The sequence below is a fragment of the Crocodylus siamensis genome, chromosome 3 (genome assembly GCF_052110815.1).
Source record: "Crocodylus siamensis isolate JL-2025a chromosome 3, ASM5211081v1, whole genome shotgun sequence".
Lineage (NCBI taxonomy): Eukaryota > Metazoa > Chordata > Crocodylia > Crocodylidae > Crocodylus > Crocodylus siamensis.
Window position 1 is genome coordinate 229,522,868 of NC_143397.1, and position 25,705 is coordinate 229,548,572.

The 25,705-nt window shown below is 44.8% G+C and overlaps 1 protein-coding gene across 1 annotated transcript in view; it reads right to left on the bottom strand.

Annotated features, from left to right (window-relative positions):
• Positions 1–3,707: 3,707 nt before the first annotated feature.
• The window catches only part of NUDCD1 (NudC domain containing 1), a 139,982-nt gene continuing 117,984 nt past the window's right edge, over positions 3,708–25,705 (bottom strand). Inside the window, exon 10 of the mRNA XM_090040512.1 lies at positions 3,708–11,988. Coding sequence (XP_089896638.1) covers positions 11,696–11,988 — 293 coding nt within the window. The 3' untranslated portion in view covers positions 3,708–11,695. The remainder of the gene's footprint in view (positions 11,989–25,705) is intronic.

Below are 25,705 nucleotides of genomic sequence, written 5' to 3' on the forward strand. Positions count from 1 at the left end.
GCAGGAGTCTGGAAAGAATAGGAGAATGAACAGGAGGCTCATTCCCCCCACCCCCATTGGTTCCCCCAGCTCCCCATTCATTCCTCCCAGCCACTGTTTATTCCCCCGGTCCCTGTTCATTCCCTCTGCTCCCCATCTAGTCCCTTGCTCCCCACTCATTTCCCCCTCCTGTTTATTCCCCCTACCCTCCGTTCATTCTTCCAGTTCCCCGCTTGATCTCCCAGCCCCCCCCAACACTCACCAGCAGTAGCAGAGAATGCTCTCTCCAGCCCCCTGCTCAGAGGAAATCTCCAGCTTATCTCCAGGGGCTGGTCTCCAGCTTCCTGCTTGTCTCTAGTGCCCTGCTCCTTCCCCTGATTGTCTTCAGCCTCAGGAGGCTGGAGACAGCAAGAGAACAAGCTGGGGGATGGAGACAGCCCCAGAGGCATTCCCCTGCTCTCCCAAGGCTGGAGACAGCTCCGGAGACATTCCCCTGCTGCCTCCAGCCTCAGGAGAGCAGGGGAAAGCAGGGGAATGCCTTTGGAGCTGTCTCCAGCCCCATGCTCGTTCCTCTGTAATGTAGCCCTGTCCTGGGCTATTTTTTCCCAATTTGTGATGTCAATGCCAGACTTTTTAATGATCACCTTGAGGGTATCCTTGAAGCATTTTGTTTGGCTCTTGCATGTCCTTTGTCCTTGGCTGAGTTGGGAATATATCAGATGTTTTGGTAACCATACATTAGGCATGTGCACACAGTGTCCTGCCCACTGCAGCATTGGTGGGGACACTGGCATTTGTGTAATGATCCTCCCACTTCATGCCAAAGTCCTTCCAGAAGTAGCACTGGTGATGGCATTTCAGGTGGTCCCTGTAGATCACCCAAGCTTTACAGCCATAAAAAAAGAGTTGGGATTACTACAGCCTTATAGTAGGAGCTTTGTTTGAGTCCTGATATCATGATTCCACAACACGCTCCAACTGCTAAGTGTTTAATTAAACTTCTACCAGGCACTCTGTGGTCAAGAATAGTTTGGTAAACAATGGTGGTCAAGGGAGCATTTGTCTAAGACAGTGGCTACAGAAGTATCACTGAGAATCACATTACTTGGCAGGAATAAGATGCCTGCTGGTCCAAACAGGTTAACTCCAGGTATCCTCCACCCCTGGAAACATTCACATAGGAAGTACTTCCCACACTGTGCCCAGCAACCTGGCCTGACAGTGGTGGTGGACCACTTCCCGTCCTGTTCCACCATTACCCCCAATCTCTTTGAAGATCCCCTGATGACCTACTGTGGAACCCCAGGGTTCTGTGGAACAGTTTGAAAAACACTGCTCTGGATGCATCCTGTGCCAACAATAGTGCAACCACCAATATGAACACCTTGTTTGCCTGTCCTAGATTCATGGGGTAGCACCACTGGAACTCAGCGAAAGTAAGGCGTATGGAGAACTCTTGTATCCTACCCTCTCTTGTAGAGAAATTTTATAATTTGAATTCTTTGATTAGGATGTAGGTACAGCTGCTTATTACTGTACATGTCCACCTTGGTTTCGTCACCTACAGTTCTTTAATTTAGGACCCTGTGGCCAGTGTATCACTTAAATGTGTTTGCAGGCAAGAACACTTCTGCTTAGGTGCCTGAATAGCATATACAAATTCACCACATTTTGAGCCAGTTCCTGGAGTGCTTGTACAAACCAAGTAGTCATAGAATGCACTCCCTGAGATCTTAGCAGTAAAGCACTGTATTAGCAGGGAAGTGCAAACAGGTATACATGTAGGGGTCATGTGTAGTTCTAATTTACTGACTCTCAAGGAGGCTTGGCAAGTTGCAATGTGGAAATCTAGGCTCACAATACACTCTGCCGTTTAGACATACCCTAACTCCAAGTTATGCCTTTATTCTGCAGTCAGTCATACTGCAATCAACAGGACTACTCAGTTAATAAAACGTGATTAAATTTGAAAGGATAAAAAACATCTGAAGCTTGAAAGAAAGAATGAAACTATGAGAACAGGTAATTTGAGTTACTGGGGTGATTGCACTTCTGTCCCTTTTCTGGTTGATAAATATCATCTCACAATTATCTTTGTGTGAGGGGATATCACAGTAAAATTAAATAATCCCCTTGTAAGCGGGTCACTCAGCCAGCTTCCTCACAAGGCTAGTCAGCTCTGTATTCTAGCCAGTTTATTGGTCATGGGGAAATCTTGTCCCCACAGAACCAAAACAAACACTAAAATGAGCAAATATGCAAAACAACAAATAGATAAACCAAACCTCTGGGCTTCACAGACCTCAAGGGGCCAACCCATACTCTGCGCTTCTCTCTCAGCACCATAACCTTCCCTCTTTGTCCTTTGTCCTCTGCTCCTGGAGGTTTTAAGCCTCTTTGGGTGCCCATACACAAGCAATGAGGCTGCTGTGACATGCTGTAATTACAGTGTAATTACACTTAAATAATCAAGTCTGCTGGCTGGACCATGATAATTACTGTGCTCCAGCAGACTCCAGCATCTTGTGTATCAATGTCCCTGTGCTGAGAAATGGCAGCAGGGGCACTTTAACTTAAACTTGTTTGATGAGCTTTAGCTAAAGCGCCCCTGCTGCCATTTTGCAGAGCAGGGATGCTGATACACAAGATGCTCCATGCACTTCAATCAGAGCAGCTCTTGGAACTGTTCTAATTAAAGCGTCCCCCTCTCTCCTTGTAAACAGTATGAGTCCTGGCCTGGTCACACATGCGTAGGATGGCTAGAGGTTGGAAGTCTCTGGAACATCTAAACTTCTGACCCTGATGATGCTATGACCTACTTAGGAAATTTGAGCATGCGCAGTTTGGACCTAGTTACATAACTGAAGAGTGGGAACTTATTAACATAAAGTCATGAAGTGATAATGAATATGAGTGGTCCATGAAAGTGATACTGTTGAGTGACATTGATTGAGATGTGCAAGCAGTGATTGGTCCAGGGTATGATTGGCAGATGATGTGATGTGGCCACTACAAAAGCTAATGACAGGCACCATCTTGGTGTGTGCATGAGGGTGTGTGTGTGTGCGTGCATGCATTGGTACTTGTGTGCATCATGACGGGGAGTCTGTATGAGTCTCACCAGATCATCGAGTCTGACCCCCTGTCCCAGGCAGGAAAGAACACTGGGGTCAGATCACCCCAACCAGATGCTTGTCCAGTCTCCTCTTAAAGACCCCCAAGGTAGGGGAGAGCCTTGGAAGCCCATTCCAGATTCTGGCATCCCTTACCATAAAGAAGTTCTTCCTGATGTTTTACCTGAATCTGTTCTCTGTCAGTTTGTGGCCATTATTTCTAGTTATTCCAAGGGGTGCCCTGGTAAACAGAGCATCTCTTATCCCTTGCTGTCCCCCCGATGAATTTGTAGACAGCCACAAGATCACCTCTCAGCCTTCTCTTGCGGAGACTGAAGAGATTCAGGGCCCTCAATCTCTCCTTGTAGGGCCTTACCTGCAGGCCCCTAACCATATGAGCAGAACTCCACTGGACCCTCTCAAGATTATTTACGTCCCTCTTGAAGTACAGCGCCCAAAACTGGATGCAATACTCCAACTGTGGCCTCACCAGTGCCGCACAGAGGGGGAGTATCATATTAAATGCACCTTAAATGCACCTCTTCCTAAGTCTCTCTCTCTCTCTCTCTCTCTCTCACACACACACACAAATCACACATGTACATGGAGAATTTTGCAAAAAAATTTACTAAAGTTTATAAACAATGTTCATATTTTGATACAAGACTAAAAATGATGACCATGAGAACAGGAAAATTGGATAGAAAACACGTAAAAAGGCAACTGAACACCAAAGCTGTATATAATGTACATTCAGAGAGGCCAGTGTGCTAACAGTCCAAGTCTTTTTCACAGGTAAATACTCATTTTTAGGTCCAAGTCCAGTTTTTTTGCATGTAACAAAAATTTCCACTCAACATCAGACAGGCGGTTTGCTCTATAATATATCTTATCCAGTGGTTTTGTCTTTTAGATTCATTTACAGTCTACAAATGCTTGGAGATGCTTCCAGTTAATGGGAATTTCTGCTTCACCATTAGCAATATTAAATGAAGAGGCCTTTTTATATAAATCCTTTAAGACATGCTTCACAATGCATATTGTGAAAAATTGGCAGGATGATCTTATGTCATCAATGGAAACTATATGATATATTTATATACGTCTCGTATATGTACTTATGCAATGTATACGAGAACGCTAAAGGGAATGGCTGGTCTAATGAGAGCATGAAGCATTACTTCTATACCAATATAATGCATTGTACTTTGCACTGTACAATGACCTATTTCCATACATTAAAAGTATATTCAAATTGTTCTTGATTATTCCCCAGAAGCACTGCATTCAACATTCCTTTAGAATCTACTTAAATAACTTATACTGGGTATTTTACCTAGAGCAGGGGTCAGCAGCCTACAACCCAGAAGCCAGATCTGGCCTGTGGGTTGAGGCTACAGAACTGACATAAGGACTGATCCAGTTCGGCTTAGAAGCAGGCAGCATCCGTTGGGCAGGTGCTAGGACTCAGCCACCACTACTACTACTATCACCATGTTTCTCAGTGGCTGCATAGGGAAAACACCCAGCACTGCCGCTTTCCTGCATGGCAGCATGTAGGGAATGTCAACAGCTGGCACTTTTCACGCCAGCAGAAGGGGGCTTTGGCACCAGTTGCTTTACCCTGCCTCCCTGGGGACGTGCACTGGTCACACTCTTCCTGTGCTGTGCTGTCTAGGGAAAAGCGGTGGTGCTGGGCACACTTTCCCTCTGCAGCCATTGGGAAAAACAGTGGCAGTAGCTGGGTCCTATCTCTTGCCTATCATGTGCTTTCTTGTCTCTGAGCTGAAATGGGTCAACCCAGCCCAGAGCCTGAATAGGTTGCTGACAAGCTATGACTATTTGGAAATGTCTCTTCCAAGTCCAGATAATGACTCTCTTTGATCACATCACCCCATTATGAAAGTTTCCACAAATACCAGCGATACTGAATAAATAACTTTAAGGTAAAATTATTTGACATAGTTTAATCAGTTATAAAATTCCTAAAAGAACTCTCTTAATAAACATCACTATCCAATTTCAAGCTTGAAATATTAAAGCTAGGCTTAATTGGGCCATATTTGTTGGCAATACTCAGTTCTTCACAAAGAGTTTCCTAGTAAATATTAGGGCTGTGCTAAGCTTTAGTCCCTGATTCATTTTGGCAGAGATTTAGCCCAAGTTGGTAGCCAAATCTCCGAATCCAAATTGAATCAGAAGACCCTTTATTCTCTCTGAATCAAGTCAGAACCCTGCGAATCAATTCAGAGAGATTTGGAAAGATTCGGTGATTTGGACTTAGACACAGCTTCCAATGTTTTTTCTACATACCTCAAGGTACCAGGCGTCTTGTGAATGCTGCGATGCTGGGCCACATGGAGTGTCCCACAGGAACATGGGGGGCTCCCCAGCAGATCCAGAAGTGGACCAGAAGCACTTCTGGTCTACTTCTGGGTCTGCCGAAGAGTGTGTGTGGGGGGATCCCCCACGCATCCCCCCCCCCAGCCTGGCAACTGGTGCCTCCTGGGGTCCCCTCACGGCTGACTGCCAAGCTGTGGGGGTGCCCCCCTGCGCACACTCCAGCGGACCCAAAAGCAAACCAGAAGTACTTGTGGTCTACTTCCAGGTTTGCCACTGAGCCTGCGGGGGCACCTCCATCCCCCTGCACTCCTGTGGAATGCTCCATTCACCCTAACATTGCAGCATTCACAAGCCATGCTAGTACCTTGAGGTATGTAGAAAAAACATTTGAAGTTGTGTCTATGCCCAAATCAGCATCAAATCTTCAGATTCAGATTTGGCTGAATCAAATCAGGGACAGCGATCCGAATCAATTAATCAAATCACTGTCTCCGATTTGGGCTGAATCCGAATCTAATAGGGCCCACTTCGCACACCCCTAGTAAATATACAGTTTAATAATCTAATTTAGGTATTGTATGTTCTATGTAACACGCGCATGTATGTGCACCTCAATTTCAGAAAGCTGCTTTTAGCTGCACAAACACCTTACCACAGTTTTAAGACACCAACATCTGCAGCAGCTGGACAGTTTACAGATACAGCTTGCCAAAGTGCTGCTGCTAGTTTTTGAAAAGTATAACATGTAGGTGTTTGTCCTCACCTGTTTACTGTTTCATAACATTTTGTAACACTGGTCTGCACTGAAAAGTCTGTTCCTAATCTCCCTCAACTGACTTTAACTGCACATCATTCCTATTCTTTTTACCAGGGTGGGGAAGCGTTAGTTAAATACCGAATTGTTGCTGGGCCACAATACACATAGAAATCTGGAAATACCAGTTCAGTCTACATATGAATGTTACATTTGTATTCATCTTTGCATTTTATTATCCTGAACAAGCAAGATGACTGTCAACTGAGGTCCCTTCCAGCCCTAATGTCTATGAAATCTATGAACTGAGTCTTGAACTAAGCAGCTGGAGTTTAAATATTGTCTTTGTAAGTATATTAATTTGGACTCAAAGTGATAGCTTCCTCTTGAAATTTTAGAATTTAGGATAATAAAAGAATCATAGGTTAATTAAAAAAGATATTCATAAGCTTTACTTCTATGACAGAACCAGAAGACAGTAATTTGTGTATAAATTCTATTACAAATTAATTCATGATTGACTACAGCACTCATTCCTATCTAATGCAAAGATTCAGTCTGCATAATGTGAAGGGGAGACATAGATTGACAAAAGGCAAGAAAATTCAAAGTTATAACTGTAAAAACGTCCATTATTTAAACAAGGCACAGGAAGGGAAGTAAAAACTGAGTTTCAGCCTTAACTGTTAATCTCCTGTCATTTGTCATTTCACAAATGAAGATCTAATATCTAGCAGGCAGAGTGCATTCGGTAGCATAACTAGGGTTGGGCAAGTGGGGCACCAGCCTTGGGTCCTGACTTGTACAGTGTGCAAGACTGGCAACTACTGTTGCTACAGACCTAGCCACTGCCACCAACCCAGATGATGCTACCACCCAGGGTGTAAACTGCTTGTTATACCAGAATGCATTTGCATGCAGTAAGAAAAACACCCCATAACTGCACAGCCACCCTTCTGGTGAAGGGAACAATAAGGATTTCTTCCTCCCATTCCAGAGAAGCCTGAGAAACAGTTCTGCAGGACCTTTGGGATTTGTGTTGCACAGTGATGCAAGAAGACACAGTCTAAGGATTAGTGGATGAAACATATCTGCTTATATGCATGTGCATACTTGACCATCCCCTGCTGACAATGACCTCTGTATAACTGCACACCTTACAAATCAGTCCTACTATTACTAGAAAGAGGGTATTCAAGGAAAGTTTTATATAGGAGCTCTCAAATCAATGATCTGGGAGTAAAGCATCACATCTTTTAAGTACTGCCAAACACCAACCAGAGTTTGGTCAAAACATTCTTTGGTATTTTGCAACTTAGCAGGGGAAAGAAAGTATATTTCTTTCTCTTTTTAAATAGCAAAGGGAAGGGTGCTAACTTAAAGAACTGAAGAATGTGATCATTAACAATTTAGAAAAATCTATTAATATAGTTACTATCTGAATTACTTTCAATTTGTCGAATAGACAATATAATCCTAACACATGGCCACTCAGAGAGAACACTCCAAAAGGGTAATGACATGGATCATTTAAATCTGTAACAATGAAATTGGTTGCCTGAAACTATAAATAGCACTTAGCATTTCTGTTTGCAGGCAGAAACTGTTCACAAAAGCGGTCTCTGAAAAACCAAGGCTACTCCATAATTGGTGTAGCTTCCCAGCAAAGTTCAGCTCTAATTTGCACAGAGCCGGGACCCAATACAAGGTCATCTTAACTTTTGAAAGGCTACACTGAGTTTACCTAACGTGTCCCATAAGTTTTGAAAATAAATATAAATGGAAATTCTAGTGCAACAAATACATCTGTGCAACTTGACACCAGATAACTATGAGAAAACCTCATTTATAATAGTACTGGGCTTTTAAGTAAAAGCAACATCCTTAAGTCTTACAGAAGGTAAAAAGAAGTAAGGCATTCTGTTAGGGTGGCTACTGATGCATCCCCAAAATACAGGACATCCCCCTAGTGAGAGGCAAGACCACTTACCCCTTTGGCCAATCAGCGAGGGGCAGGGCTGCCATCTCCTTGGCCAATCAGCGGTGAGGAGTGGGGGGCCACTGGGCTGCTGCAAACAAGCCCCCCTCCCTCCCTCTCTGGCTGGCTTGGAACCCTGCTCATCCTGGCTGTGTACACCCCTACCTCTAGGCACAGCCAACAGAACTGCGAGGACAAATGACTGACATGTATTTCCACCAATTAACTGAAATTAACTTGTTTTACCAATCTCATCTCCTTCTATGACTGTGTCTCTTGCCACCTGGACATGGGAGACAAGGTAGATTTTATATAACTAGACTTCCAAAAGGCTTTTGATCTAGTATCCCACAATATCTTTGTGGCAAAACTGGAGGCTTGTGAAAGGGCTCAGCTGCTTGATGGTTCAGTGAATACAGGGTAGGATCCAGAGAGTTCTCATGAATGGATCCATATTGGCGAAAAGTGGCTAGTGGTGTGCCTCAGGGGTCCGTGTTTGGACTGCTGCTTTTCAGTATCCTTATCAATGAATTGGACGTGGGAGTGAAAAGCTCACTGACCAAGTCTGCGGATGACACCAAGTTATAGGGCAGCGTGGCCATGCTAGAAGATAGGTTACCGATACAGGTGGACCTGGACAGGCTAGAGTTGGGCAGACCGGAACCAGATAAAGTTTAACACTTCCAAGTGTAAGGTGCTCCATCTGGAGGCAAAAACCCTCAATGTACATACAGACTCAGAGGTGATGGCCTGATCTGCACCATGGCTGAAAGGGACTTAGGGGTAATGATTAACCACTGCACGAAGGAGCTGTCACTGCGATGCGGTCACCAGACAGGCAAACAACACACTAGCATGCAGCAACCGATGCATCTCGTGTAAAACTAAGGAAGTAATACTCTCACTGTACTCAGCACTGGTGAAACCACAGTTGGAGTACTGTGTCCAGTTCTGGGCACCACACTTCAGTAAGTGCAGCATGAACTGAACTAATGTAGCTGATGTTAACATAGAGTGTAATAATAGTGAAATGTAACCATGTTAGTTTTGTCCTGTAAGCAACCTGAAAACTCCATTTTGTATTCTTCTGCTTGACATAAGTGAATGAACTCTGCATGGCCTTTATGTACAAGTGTGTGTGAAAGGGTGAATGGTGAAAGTGGCATAGAGACAGGAAAAAGAAGATTTAACTGTTTATGTAAGCAACAAGGTGCCAAATGTGTACGTTACCAGTCAGTAAGCTAATGGATGGCTGAAGAATCCCTTTGAGGCCTAGGGCACAAAGGAATAAATGAGAAGAAATGCACACATCCTGCCAGATGGGCAGCAAGGACACTCCAAAGCTGAGATACCAACTTCTATGACCAAACTGACCTCATGCTGAGATAAGCTAAAGATAGATGAAGAACAACTGCAAAAACAGAAGCTGGGTATGAAAAAACCCCAAAGCACTGAAACAAAGGATGCCAATCCCTATAAAAAGGACTTTAAAAAGCCAAGTTGGGTGAGTCTTTCAACTGCTGTTTCTTCAGAGCACAGGAGGTGTCTGTTAAGCCTGCTCCAAACTGCTATCTCCAGAATCTCTCTCATAATAACCACCCTGCCTGCTTTCTGCATCTTCTCTCAATAAGCCTGGGTTGGCCACCCAGTGCTATTATTGAACACCTGCTGCTGGTAACTATAATTCCTGAGAGAATGGAATGACTGTTTTGTGTTTGTGCATGTCTGTGTGACTGGTGTGTCCAAACCTCTGTGTCTAATTCATGTAATCAATAAACTCAGCATTTTGCCTTCTCCCCCTTTATACGGTTTTGTTCTTGCTTTAATAAATTGAAATTAACTTAAAGGCATGGAAAAACTTGAGCGGGTCCAGAGAAGAGCCACCCATATGATCAGGGACTTCCAAGGCAAGCCATACGAGGGAAGGCTGAGGGGCCTGGGCCTATTTTGCCTAAACAGAAGGTTGAGAGGGGACTTGATAGTGGCTTACTGCTATACCAGAGAAGTGAATGCATCAGGAGCTTGGTGAACAACTGCTCATCAGGGCGCCCCTGGGGAAGAGCAGGACCAATGGATATAGACTCCTAGAAGGCTGATTCAAGCTTAGTATCAGGAAAAATTCCTTCACAGTCAGGGTAACCAGACTGTGGAATAAACTCCCTCCAGAGGTGGTGTAATCACCTACCCTGGAGGTTTTCAAGAGGAGACTGACAGTCACCTCACTTGGGTCACTTGACCCCAGTTGTCTTTCTGCCTAGAGCGGAGGGGCTGGATTTGATGATCTGCAAGGTCCTTTTCAGCCCCCAACAAACTATTTATCTATTAAAAAAATGGACTTTTTGCAATCTGTTCCTCATTCAGAACTGGACAGGGGACAAAGGGCTTAGAGAAACAGGATGGTCTGGTATAAACAGGACCAATGGTTACCATATATCCTATGCACCCTTTCCCAGTAGAACACATTCCATGCTAAATTTCCTTGGTGTCATTAACTGAGCAAAGTAGTTTGAACAAGAAGGAAAATTTCTTTCAGTTCACTCCTTCTTGTTATTGAGAAAGTACAACCACCTTTGAAGTCGAGGCACATTCACGTCAGGTTATGGTTGGCTGATAAGCAGAATATCCAATTTTGATTGTAAACCAAGCAGATTTAATTTAGATGCAACTGAGACAAAACTTTAATTTCACAATACCCTTTGCAGTATAGTTGAACTTTAAACTTAGGAAAGTACAATTTAGGCAATTTGAGATGACTTTTTCCCCTCTTCTGCTGACCCATGAGAGAAAGGATGCTACAAAAGTCATGTTACCTTATTTTAGGTATTTTTAGAATATGTGGAGATTTTGCTCAAGGAATCAACAAGATAATTAATTTCACATATTAAATGAAGTTACTTTACTTGGATTAAAAATATGCCTGAAAAAGCAGGTGACCTTAAAGTCCATTTTTAGCCAATGCCCCATGACTTGGCAATGCTAAGTAAGGCCATTTCTAAAGAAACTGAATGGAAAATTAAAGAAAAAAAGGAATGGTTTTACAATTTATCAATTATTTGTATATGGTATGTTCTTTCCCTTGTGATTTTATGTTTATGAACCAAGGATTTGTTTTACTTGTATGAATAAATTCCTAAGAGAGACACTACAGCTATTATGCAAAATAGAAATGAATGCTCAACATTTTGAATGGCAGAAGTGCGATAGGAAAAGGCAATTTGAAAAACCAACGCATGGATCGTTTCACTCACGCAATATCAGTCTCTGGTAATGGTTAAGAATATTGCAGTTTCTGGCATTTCTCCCCAGAACTGGAAGTCCTCAAAACATTTTAATGTTCAGTAACAACGGAGCTGGGAAGCTTTATTCCACTTGCACCACGAGTTTTTAGTTTTGGTTGGCATTTTAAAAATAATGGTGTACATGATATTTTATATCAGCTTCAACAGTATGCATTAAACTTCTCTGTTAATCTAATAGTTTCTGAGGCTACATATGAATGCAGAGAAGCTAACAGGACATAATAGGTAATTAATTTTCAGTGTTTACCTTTATTAAAAACAAGGTTTTTGTTGTGAGAACAAATAATCTCTCATTTGTAGCCTGAAAGCCCAAGATAGGATCAGTGGCTTCCAGAGTTGCTACCAGCTGCTTAGCAACCTGCCCTACTTGTCTGCCCTCTTTTCTGTTGTAGAGGACCGTGGACAAAGGAGTGGGCTGTCGATAGATGAACACCCGACGCAGGCACTCGCAAAGAGCCGCATAAGAGTAATTTGGGGCACAAGCCATGAATTTCTTGTCTTGCTTTGAGGCTTGGACATATCCTGCAAAACAGAAATAAAGACAAGCAAGGAGAATCAATACATTTGTTTTCAATTGCATTCATGTCTCTTAGAATTCTAGACATTCAAGGTTCTTTGGGTAAATCTGTTATTTTTTATTAGACCAACTAAAATAGCTGTAAAAATTCTTCTCTGCAAGCTTTCAGGTACAAACACCCTTTGTCAGGCAGAGGAAGTGTCTGCAGTTCTTTTGTGCTCTTTCTGGATGTGATAGATTAGAAGACAGAGGCCAGTATGCAAGAAATGGCTAGTTTGAAATGGAAATGGAAACTTCACAACATGAATAAGAAAGCAGCCAAACTCAACAATGATATATATTTTCTAATCCTATACAAAACACACAGCATCATTCCCAGAGGACTAAACATCTACAATCCTCTGACTACTACAAACAACTCCAAATATGCTTCACAATTATGCAGGACAACTTCAGAAAAAACGTAGAAGTCACCTCCTTCACCTAATCAACTCCAAAAGAGATCAACTCAAGAAGGAAATCAACATCTGCTGCAACAACCAGATATCTTCCCAAATATTATACAACATGTACAAAGAGGGTACCAAAGATTTTTTTGTTTTTTGTTTTTTACAACATCCATCCAACATAAGAGGAAATGAAACCAATTACTCCAGGAACAACATCCCCAACCCATGACTGGGCAGTATGCACTGAGGGCTATAGGTTGCACAGACAGGACAGAGTAGGGAGGAAAGGGGAGAGGAAGGGCAGGCTTCCTCTCTGTCTTAAGGAGCATTACAAATCTACCCTAATCAAAATGGGATCAGAGGAGGAGAAAGTTGAGGTATTGTGGGTTAGGATACATGGAGGTCTAAGGGAAAGGGACTTGGTGGTAGAAGTCTGCTACTGATCTCCACTTTAAGAGGAAGAGCTAGACTTGGAACTCTTGAGGCAGCTCTCAGAGGCCATATGGTCTAGGGACATGGTTGTCATGGGGGACCTAAACTACCCTGACATTTGCTGGGAGGAACAGTCAGCCAAATCCAACCATTCACATAAGTTCTTAACCTGCATACAGGACCTTCACCTAATGCAGGAAGGATACAGTCCTACTAGGGGGAATGCCTTACTGGACTTGGTGTTGGCTACAGCAGAGGCCCTGGTAGGGGAGCTGCAGATTCATGGTCACCTTGGGAACAGTGACCACCAATCAATCGAAGTCACCATATTGCATAGGTTGGGAAAGGTAACTAGTAGGGTGGAAGTGCCTGACTTTAGGAAAGCTGACTTCAGTGTGCTCAGGAGTTTAGTCAATGATGCACTGCAGGATAGGAGTCATTGGTGAGATGAGAATTCAGGAAGGGTGGTTGTTCCTAAAGGAAGTGATCCTTCAGGTGCAGAAGGAGACTATCCCATTGGGAGAGAAAGGGGGCAAATGGACCAAAAAACCTTGTTGGCTAAACAGAGGAATCCAGGGAAGCCTAAGGGCAAAAAAAAGAGCCACATTCCCAGTGGAGGTAGAGGGCCGCTGCCAAGGGGAAGTATACTTACTTGGCCTGCACTTGCAGGGAGGCAGTTAGAAATGCCAAAGCAACTACAGAGCTGAGGCTGGCAACACAAATTAAAGACAACAAAAAGTCTTTTTTAGGTATGTAGGGAGTAAAAGGAAGGCACAGGGCAGCATAGGACCCCTACTGAACAAACGAGCAGTAAGTGAGAGACAGGGGGGCCAAGGCTGACCTCTTCAATGAGTTTTTTGCCTTTGTTCCTAAACAAGAGTCAGGACAAGTCTCCTAATGGGTTCTCAGATGAACAGAGAGACACCGGTCTACAAACTGCTGATGCTGACTTGGTGCAGTCACTTGGATGGACTGGATGTGTTTAAGTCAGCAGGCCCGGCTGAGCTGCATCCAAGAGTACTGAAGGAATTGGCTGGTGTCATAGCAGAACCACTGGCACAGCTGTTTAAGTGCTCATGGTGCTTGGGTCAGATCCCAGAGGGCTGGGACAGGGTCAATGTGGTCCCTATTTTCAAGAAGGGAGGAAGGAGGATCCAAGTAATTATAGGCCAGTTGGCCTCACTTCTATCCTTGGAAAAGTCTTTGAAAAGATTATTAAGGATCATATTTGTGTGAGTCCAGCAGGAAAAATAATGCAGTGGGGCAACCAGCATGAACTTGTAGCATGTAGATCATGCCTGACTAATCTGGTTTCCTTTTATGACCAGGTCACAAAACACTTAGACACAGGAGTAGAGGCGGATGTTGTTTACTTGGATTTTAGGAAGGCCTTTGATAAGATATCTCATCCCATTCTCATAAATAAATTAAGAGGCTGTGACTTAGGTGATTACACAGCCCGGTGGGTGGCAAATTGGCTTGGGGGGTCGCACCCAGACAGTGGTAGTAGATGGGTTGGTATCAACCTATAAGGATGTGGGCAGTGAGGTCCCGCAGGGCTCGGTCCTTGGACCTGTACTCTTCAATGTCTTCATCAATGACTTGGATGTGGGCATGAAGTGTACTCTGTCCAAGTTTGTGGATGATGCTAAATTGTGGAATGAAGCGAACACACTGGAGGGTAGGGAACGATTGCAAGCAGATCCAGACATGTTGGAAAAATGGGCAGAACACAATAGGATGTAGTTCAACAAGGACAAATGCAGAGTGATGCACCTAGGGCTTAAAAATATCCAGGCACACCTACTGGCTGGAAGTGACTCTCAGCAGCACAGAAAAGGGATCTCAGAGTCATAGCAGACTGCAAGATGAAGATGAGTCGTCAGTGTGACAAAATCATCAGCAAAGTTAACTGCAATTTATCATGCATCAGCAGATACACAACAAAGAACCAAGGACTTGATACTTCCCCTCCATGAGGCATTGGTCAGACCACAGATGGAGTACTGTGTCCAGTTTTGGGCGCCATTCTTGAAGAAAGATGTTGATAGACTAAGGATGTTGATAGACTCGAGAGGGTTCAGAGGAGGGCCACTTGTATGGTTAAGGGTTTGTAGGCTAAGCCCTATGAGGAGAGACTGAGGGACCTGGACCTCTTCAGTCTCCACAAGAGAAGGCTGAGAGGTGATCTTGTGGCTGCCTACAAATTCGTTAGGGGGGAAGTGCAAGGAACCGGAGATGCACTGGTTCACCAGGGCACCTCTTGGGGTAACAAGGAACAATGGTCACAAATTGACAGAGAGCAGATTTAGGCTAGATATCACGAAAATCTTCTTCACAGTAAGGGTGGCCAGAATTTGGAATGGGCTTCTAAGGGAGGTGGTGCTTTCCCCTGTACTGGGGGTCTTTAAGAGAAGGCTCGATAGGCACCTGGCTGGGGTCATTTGACCCCATCAACCTTTCCTGCCTAGGGCAGTGGGTCAGACTTGATGATCTGTTGAGGTGCCTTCCGATCCTAGCATCTCTGAATCTATGAACCACAAAACAACCATCAGAGAAATAACAAAACCAACCATCTTGGCCCCCAACCCTGGCGAGAGATGCACGGGCAGAAGCCTGTTCCCATGAGCCCCAGACCCCCAAGATGACCCTCAGGACCCCCAGCCTGCCCAAAGATAAGCAGGGGCCTGTAGTGGGAGGGACTTAGTCCAGCTGTGGGGAGGCAGCTGAAAGGAGCTGAGGAGGGTCACGTCCCTCCCCTGGCTCCTATTTGGCCCAGCCCCACAGGGAGCCATGTGACGGGAGCTGCCCAGTGGGAGTCAGGGAAAGTGGGAGGCACTCACCTGTCCCCTCGTTCAGTGGGGGGAGGGACCCCCTAGCCCACAGAGAGCAGCACGGCACTGGTGGGCCCTTCTATGCATGCGTGCAGTTTAAAATAGGCCCGCCAATGGCAGAAGCCACACTTGGCCGCTAGCTCTGGCGAGAGATGCACAGGTAGAAGCCCATTGTGCCCGTGGAACCCCTGTCCAGAGGTGAGCAGGGGTCCATGGTATTCAGGACTTAGCTCAGCTGTGGGGAGGCAGCTGAGAGGAACCGAGGATGGTCACGCTCCGAACCCTCCCCCCCCAGCTCCTACTCTGCCTAGCGCCCTCCACACAGACTGAGCCTCTGGCTTACATATCACAGCCTGCTCTTTGGTGAGAGAGGCAGTGGTCTGATTCACTGGGGGAAAAGCCCTTCTTAGCCAGAATGGCTGACCTGCTCAACCGGGCTTTAAACTAAGCCTGCCAGGGAATGGGTGGACAAGCACCAAAGCAAGCCCACTAAGCAACTACTACAAAACCAACAGGTTAGAGCACCCAAGGGAATCCACTCCTACCCCAGCCCTGGTATGGTGTCCTTCTGGGAGTGCAATGTAGCCTAGGGCTTCCAATGGGATGCTTACGCATCTGTACGCCAATGCCAGGAGCTTGAGAAACAAACAGGAGGAACCGGTCCTCCTACTAAACAAGAATGATTATGATCTCATAGGAATAATAGAGACCTGGTGGGACTCCACCTTGTAACTGTTTTATTTTATTTTTTTCCTGTATAACTGCCGCGCAGCACTCTCACATTTATGTAACCTTGAAGTCTTAACTGTTAATCAAAATGAGCGCTTTGTACTTTTCTCTGCTGGCATTAAGCTACACATGCACATTCTGTAAATTTCATTTCTTATCTAGAAGTGTCAGTTCTGCAGAAACAAAACTTATGTAGAAAGTCTGCCTAGCAATTACTGTGTAAAAGAAACTATCCTATCCCTGTATGCTTAGCTTATATCATAGTTAGTGTCACAGAGGCAGTCCAACCAACATCTATAAAAGAGGCAAAGAGGCAGGAAGTAGCAGAGACAACACCTGGACAATCCTGTAGGCCTGATCACCCTACAGCCAGTTCTCAACCTCCCCGCCTGGGCGTATCCCAGCGAAAACCAAGGCCTTGAAAACCCGACAATCGACAACGACTTACCGTGTTACAGTTTTGTATTCATCATCCCATTTATGAGCTGTTGACCAGTTCTGGGACTTAAGGAGCAGGCAGCCGCACCTAGCATTGGACTGGTTCCAGTGTTGGAACGCAAGGGCTTGCTCTGGAACCCCATGAACCAACAGACCCCCTTTGTATCCGGCATACTGTAACTGAAGAAACATCGGAGACTCCACTTCTCGACTGCCTCTCTTCGTAGTTTAGACAGCATATCTACGCTCTCTATACCTATATTTACTGCAACTTCGTTCCAGCCGGCCTCCCCTCTTATTCGTAAGAGGGTGAGGCCAGGTGAGTGAATAAAACTTTTTGTTTTACCTTATATCTGCTCTGTAATAACTTCTACTACTAACATCCCATCTCAATGAGCCGTTGACCAGTTCTGAGACTTAAGGAGCCGGCAGCCGCACCTAGCATTGGACTGGTTCCAGCGTTGAAACGCAAGGGCTAGCTCTGGAACCTCGTGAACCAATGGACATCCTATAGACTTATTACAAAGAAACTAACAACTTACTCTAAGTCGTCTACTTGTGCCAGCTCGGCGAACCTCAAGGGCGGTTATAAAGCTACCTCCAATCCCGCCCCACAAGCCGCGCGCTTGCCCGCTCCGCAAAGCCTGTGGCTCCCCAAGCAGTGCTGGAATCGCAAGCCTAGCATTCCGCCACAGCTATACCCTGTACAGGAGAGATGGTGTGGAAAAAAGGGGTGGGGGTGTAGCTCTTTCTGTCAAAGAAAGCTATATGTCCTTGCAAGCTGATATTGGCACTCAGGGAGGATGACTGGAGATCCTCTGGTTTAAAATACGTGGGGAATGTGGCACAGGGGACATGATGGTAGGAGTCTCCACAAACCTCCTAACCAGGAACAACAGATCAACCAGGAATTTGCCAAAGAACTGGCTGAGGCTGCACACTCCCAGGGTCACTGTTGTCATGGGAGACTTCAACTACCCGGACATCTCATGGGAAGAGCACTCGGCTAAATCCAAACCACCATAAAGCTTCCTCACATGTGTGGATGAGTTCTACCCGACTCAAGGAGTCTATGGCCGACAAGAAGTAAAGCACTGCTGGACCTGCTAGTGGCTAAAGGTGATGATTTAGTCAGCAACCTAAGAAATGAAGGAAAGCTGGGAGACTGTGACCACGAGCTGATCACTTTTACCATCCATTGCGAAGCTGGCAAGTCAGTCAGCAATGCAGAAATCTTTGACTTTAGGACTCTGATAAGCTCAGGAGGCTTGTTATTGAGGCCCTAAGGGGCCATGACTTGACAGGGAGGGGAGTCCAAGAGGAGTGGTTGGGAGCGATCTTGGAAGCAGAAGGGATGTCCATTAAATCTTGGAGGAAAGGTAGCAAAAGGGCACAACAACCCTGTTGGCTCAGCAGGGAACTTGTGGGCCTCCTATGCCTAAAAAGAAAGGCTTATAAAGGATGGAAGACAGGAATCTGTCTTCACAAAGAAGGAGCATTCTGCACTGGTCCATAGCTGTAGGGAGTGAACCAGGAAAGCCAAGGCTGCAACCGAATTCCAACTGGCTACACATATCAAAGGCAATAAAAAGTCCTTTTTCAGATATGTGGGGAGTCAGAAGAAAAGTAAGGGTAACATTAGACCCCTGCTAAACCAAATGGGAGAACTGAAAACTGACACCCAGGAAAAAGCCAACCTGCTTAATGGGCACTTTGCATTGGTTTTTCATCAGCCCAAAGGGACCGCCCTGCCCAGTGTGATCTGGGATGGCCACGGTGAGAGTGAATTTATACCCAGCATTGGTTCAAATCTTGTAAAGGAACATCTTGAGAGGCTGGACACCTTCAAGTCAGCTGGTCCTGACAGACTGCACCCCAGAGTACTTAAGGAGCTGGCAGGCGTTGTAGTCCAGTCACTGACAAAGATATTTGAAAACTCCAGAGAAGTACATGAAGACTGGAAGAAGGCCAATTTAGTGCCCATCTTCAAGAAAGGAAGGGAAGTAGATCCAGGGAACTACAGGCCAATCAGTTTGACCTCGATCCCTGGAAAGATTCTGAACCCCCCCCCAAAAAAAACAACAACCCCAAAACAAAACAAAAAACCAAAGAAGCCATTCTTGACAAGCTGGCTGATGGCAACATCCTGAGGGACAGCCAGCACAGGTTGTTGAGGGTAGGTCTTGCCTGACCAATCTCATCTCCTTCTATGACCAGGTGACATATCACCTGGACAACAGAGAAGAGATTGACATCATATATCTGGACTTTAAAAAAACCTTTGATCTGGTGTCCCATGATCTTTTCACAGAAAAACTGGCCAGCTGTGGCCTTGGCTACATCACAGTCCAATGGCTGGGAAATTGGCTCCAAGGCCGAAACCAGAGTAGTAGCTGATGGAAGTGAATCATCATGGTACTCCATGACCAGTGGTGTCTCACAAGGCTCCATCCTTGGACCTGTACTCTTTAACACCGTTATTAACAATGGGGACACTGGTGTCAGAAGTGGACTGGCAAAGTTCACCAATGACATTAAACTTTGGCGTAGAGCATTCACGCCTGAGGACAGGGTGGAGATCCAGGCTGACCTGAACAGGCTGAGACAGTGGGTGGATATAAACCTGATGACAGCCAATACCGACAAATGCAAGGTGCTCCACCTTGGGGAAAAAAATCCCTGCAGCATGCTTATAGGGTCAGCAGTGCTACACTCACTAGCACCACGACTGAAAAAAGACTTGGGGGTCATGACTGACCATAAAATGAACATGAGCCACCAATGCAGTGTTGCAACTGGTAAAGCAAGCAAAACTCTGGCTTGCATCCATAGATGCTTCTCAAATAAATCTCAGGATGTCATCTTCCCGCTGTACTTGGCCTTGGTGAGACTGCATCCAATTCTGGGCTCCACAATTCAATAAGGATTTGGAGAAGCTTGAGAAAGTCTAGAGGAGAGCCACATGCATGATCAGAGGGCAAGATAACAGGCCTTATGAGGAGAGTCTGAGAGTCTTGGGACACTTCAGCCTGGAAAAGTGCAGACTCAGGGGTAACCTGCTGGCAGCCTATAAGTACATAAGGGGTGTGCATCAGGATCTGGGGGAATGCCTGTTTACCAGAGCACCCCAAGGGATGACAAGGTCCAATGGTCACAAACTCCTCCAAGACCGTTTCAGGCTAGACGTAAGGAAAAATTTCTTTACTGTCCGAGCCCCCAAGACCTGGAATAGGCTCCCTCCAGAAGTGGTGCAGGTACCTACTCTGGACTCTTAAGAAACATTTGGATGCTTATCTTGCTGGGATCCTTTGACCCTAGCTGGCTTCCTGCCCCTAGGGCAGGGGTTTGGACTTGATGATCTTCCGAGGCCCCTTCCAGCCCTAATGTCCACGAAACATATGAACACCAATACCATACAATATTCCAACCTCAAACCCAATGAAACTGAAAGCAGAAATCAACCCTGAAATATTCTCTCCACACACACACACTTAAAGCTGAAAAATATGTCTTCTCTCAAATTCTGTCTGCAAAAAAATACCCTAATTTAATACTACAATGTGGAGAACTAGGAAAATTCTTCCAATGCCTCCACCTTAAGGAATATTTCCACAACCAAAATTAATCCATTTCAAACAACACTTCATCCTTCGATGGCATTGAGGAAAAGATCAACCCCTCCAAGAAAGTAAAAAAACCCAGCAGATTTGACATCTCACAGTGGATGAAATTATAATCTTGAGTGCTATATTGACTGCTTCAGGGAAAGAATCAACAATGAAATAATCAAACACCACACACCACCATAACAACCTGTGTAATGTGGTGGTTCACCATGACTTGAAAAAGAATTGGCACCGAGAGGGACTGAGCACAATGGGCACTATATCTTATTCAGATGGGCTGCACTAACCTAGCCTTAAGCTAAGTTCCCATTAGTGTGTTTGCCTAATATAAGCCATGTATTTTATTGGTACACTCAGCATGGGCTGCATTCAGTCAATATCACAGTTGGTTTTCATGACTGAGCACATGTTGCTTCTAGCAGCAGTTTAATGATATACAGACAATGTATTTAATGGTGGGGGGAGGGCTTGCTAGTATTTGAATATAAAGATGAGGGGCTTTTTCCCCCCTATACTGATTAGGAAAAAGAGCCTTATCTTATATTCAAGTAAATATGAATATAGGGTGGGCTGTGGCCATCCCAGAATTCACCATAGCCTCCACCACCTTTTAGCTTGGCCTCCTATCACCACTACTGCCTGCCCTGAACATAGCTCTGGCTCAGGCCCACCGCCAGGAAGAAACTGGCACCACCCCAACCTCAGATGACAGCAACAGCCCACCCTTGCCCTGTGCATAGATCCAGGGGCTGCACACCCCCTATGACTCCCCCAGGGCTGCCAGCAGTAGCAAGGGTTGCCCTTACCCCCCACCCCCGCATTTCTGGATGTGTTGCAAAACTGTCCCATGCCCTGCCCCTGCTGGGTACCGCCTGCTTTTGCCCCACTCCTTCCCTCACTGCAGGGGCCTCAATCTGCCCCACTCACACCACTTCCCTCTTCCCCCACCTTCCCCGGCCCCAACAGATTTAACCAGCCAGGTACTGCTCTCCAAGTTGCTGGGCTGGCCATGTGCATGCTGTGCCTGCGCACATGCACGAGGCATTTAACTGCGACATTATCAGTGACATCAGCCAAAAAAGGCTGATTGCTAATAATGTCTATTTTCCTTTTATCAGTGCTGATACAAAATGGACTGATATCAGTGCACCTCTAATTTTTATACATAAAAAGGAGATATATAGGCTAGATAAAATTACTACCAGGGGGACAGAAGTGCAGGAGATTCCACAGGAGTCTGTCCTGTCCCAGGGGTATTCAACACATTTATTAACGCCATAGTGTATCCAGGAATGGCCCCTAGAGAACCTGTGATACAGAGTTGCTACTGCCAGCGGGCAGCAAGAACATCCCCTAGGAGCAGTAACCTACACCTGTGTTGCCATAGCTGATGCCAGAATGCAGAGAGCCTGGATTGTGGCAGGTAAGATTCCATTCACCACTCAGCAGTGGTTGGCATAATATGCCACCCACCTGCTCTGCCAAGGATGCTGAAGGAGGTTGTTATGCCTCTGTATTAACAGGCAGGATTGAAAACACTCTGGAGTATAGGACAGAATTAAAACAATATCTTTATGGATTGGAAAATTGGGCTAGAGATAACAGGCTGAAATTCAGTTCAGACTAAATGTAGGATTTTTATTCATCTAAGGAAGAATGATCAAACATAACTACAGAATGGGAGAGCACTGGCTAGGTAGTAAAACTGCTGAGATGTTTCCAGAGGTTTAGACTCGTACTGTGAATCAATGTGATGCAGTTGTTAAAAAAATAAAACAAAACAAAAAAACCAAATGCAATTTGGGGCTTCATCAACAACAGTATTAGACCTAAAACATGAATGTGACACTCTACTTGGCACTGCTTAGTTACTATTGTGTACAGATCTGGACTCCATATCTGAAGAAGGATGTGAAGAAGTTGGAGAGGGTCCACAGACAATAAAAAATGATAAAGGGGTTTGAAGGCAAGCTGTACAAAGAAAGATTAAAAGAACTAGGTGTGTGTATTCAGCTTGCAGAAAAGGTGATTAAGGGGTGGGTGGGGGGACAGGCTAGCAGTTTTCAACTATTTAAAAGGCTGCCATAAAGCAACGGACAGAACACAAAACCATGAATTTAGATTTCAGCAAAGTCTAATTAGATTAGTAAGGAAATTTTCCCTAAGATCTGTTAGAACAGGAAGACAGTGAAAAAAGGTGGCTAGAGCAGCTGTGGAATCTTTTTCATTAGGGGTTTAAATCAGGAGACTGGATAAGGCTGGGAAAGCAGTCATTTAGGAGTAGCATTCAGCCAAACTACAGGCCCATTCAGCAAGCTGTGGTTTAGAAGAGGCATTGTGAAGGACTCCCCTCCTCTTTCAATCAGCAGCAAAAACATCACTAGTCAGGGACAACTCAAAAAACAGCTTCTCAAAAGGATGTGGAATTAGGGACAAGCTTTACCCCACTTCTCAAGCATTCAGTGATGACTCTTGCAGGGCAAAAGAGTGAAAGATCTGGCTCCCAATGATCCAAGTTTTCTAGCCCCCATCTTTGTATTGTGAAACGGACGTTAGACCAGCAATGAAAACAGAAAAAAAAGCAAATAAGATAAGTAATATTATGTTAACTGGTACAATAAGCACTATGATTTTTTAAAACTACTGTGGTTAGTCTATAAGATGCTCATGTACTACTACTGGTGCTGACATGATATTTCTAATGTTTGACTGCAAATAAACAAGGTGATGACGTTGATGTCCGCTAGCAAATAAAAGGGGGCTTAGATTAACACACAGGTGTAAACTTCAACACAAGACTGTAAAATGATAGTACAGTAAAAAGAAAAGGTTATGCTTATGTAATAAGCACAGAAAGCCTAGAGTAGCATTTTAATTTTCTTCCTGTTCATTTCTGAAATGACACAACCACTGGTGACCTTACCTCTTAAAACAGCAGTAACGAATTGTTATAAGAATTTGAAGCTTATTAGTTATGATTTGGAAAAAGACTGACATTGTCTTTCACTCTTAAGTGTTATAAAAATAGCAGTGCATATACAAAGAGTGAGTAATGCCTATGTCATGACTATTACAGTCATTATGTCAGATTTTAAAGAGACTTACAGCTTGATTTGACATGGAGTCTAAATAAGAGGCTGATTAGAAAAGAGAGTTATAGCAGAAAATAAAAAAGTAAACATAAAAGGAAAAAAATTAACAGTTCAAGCCCCAAGTCAAAAAAAACCTGACAGTTCGAATTAGGCAGGCTATTACCCAGAGAGGGTATAAAGTACGAGATGTTTCAGAATCTGTAATAAAAATGAAGGTTTTCTCCATTTCCCCTACTGTGATATTACACTAATGCAGAAGACCTTGCCTTCTGCTATTTCCTCTGTTGAAGTCATTCCTAAATATTGATGGTCAAGCACTGTAATTACCCAAATTTAAGACAAGTTTTCCCCCTCCAATCAGCATAGGAGGAAAAGCCCCTTGTTTTAGATTCACATACAAAGTGGAGTGTGTGTGTGGGGGGGGGGGAAGGGCGGTCAGTGGTGCAGGGGGCTGCTGCAGCTGACTCTGGTCCTGAACTCAGGTCAGGGTCAGAATCAGACCCACAACAGCCACCTGGCCTCTACTCTCTGCAGTTTCTGCTCCTGCTCCCACCCCACTGCCCCCCCGCTTACTGTCAGGTTCAGCTCAGCTCCAGGTGGATTCCCTCCCAGGCACGGAGCACATGGAAACTCTGTCCATCCCTAGCCAATCTGCAGTGTCAATACTGCTGCATAGCCAGCAGGAACTATTGCTTCTACCTGCTGTACTCTGGGAAGGGAACAGAATCCCAGCAGCGTCTGACAGTAAGGGCAGGGGGAGAGAAAGAAGCAGAGACTGGAGAGTGGGAGAGGAGGGGAGAGGCTATGGGAAACTAGAGGTGGGTGGGTACACATGGCAGGAGGGGAACAAGGTTGCAGGGGGAACTGGGGGCTGGGGGGAGGCAGAGGGCAAGGGGGCTGCCTGACCCTCCCCTTCCCCCAGTCACTGCTTTCCCTGTAGTAGCAGTGGTGGGGTGGCAGGGGATGAATCCAAGATAATAATTTGATACTTAGACTCTATTCCTGGAAAATTATAACAAACTTATACATTTTTTTACATATAAAAATCTAATTATTGGGGGGTCATCTTAAATTCAGGATTGTCTTAGTAAATATGGTAAGTACAATACAAAGCAGAAGGCCACAGGCAGACAGCTTCTCAATACATGAGGTCTGGGGGTTGTACATTCCTTCCCAAGAAATCTATGAGGCCATAGATGTCTCCAAACATGCAACAGAAGTCTATCTCCAAAATGAAACATTACTTGGAGCTGATAGGACTACCTATGGAAAACTGTATAATGTAATGAAGCTGTGAAATCCTACAATTCATAACTGTGGATGAAAATATTAGATCTCATAGTTACAATTTTTAGACTGAGAAACAGAAACTAGATTGAAAAAAAATCTCAATGCAAGAACTGTTTTTATTAATAAATCAAAGCCTATAGACCAGCAGATAGATAATACATATTCCCAAGGTATATGAAGATAAAGTTACCTCTTGCTAAAAAATAATGAGTTGGAAGCAGTACAGGAAGTTTATTAAAAGACTTCATCTTAAATGTGACATTCTGAAAAATGATATAAAAAAATTAACATTGCTACTTGGCCTGTTGGCTGGGAAAAAGGCAATGAATAAATTGTGAGAATGGCTTGGTAAAGTACTGTGACAGGGCACTTAGTACACCTGTCACTTTAAAAGGAAAAGAGGCAGAGTGAGAAGCAGCCTGCAGGTGTGGCAGGGGCCAATCAGTCACCTGACCAGAAGGGGGCTGGGCTGGGCTTGAAGTATCTAAACCCAGGGCATAACCTGGTCAGGAAATCTAGTCCTGAGAGCCACAAGAGCTCTTGGGCAGCAGGGCTGCAGCCAAGCTCCTGGGATGCCCGTACATGAGCACAGAGGCTGCTCCAATGCGCTCTAATTACAGCGTGTTGAAGCAGACCTGATTGAGTCTGCTGGAAAGTAATTACCGTGTTTCAGCAGCCTCCCATGTCTCATGCATCAGCATCCCCGTACTTCAAAGTGGCAGTGGGGGTGCTTGAATTAAGGCTTGTTTGCCGAGCTCTTGGAGCTGTTCTAATTAAAGCGCCATCCCCTCCCCATCCCCCTACGCACGCATGCGCACACACACACCATCCC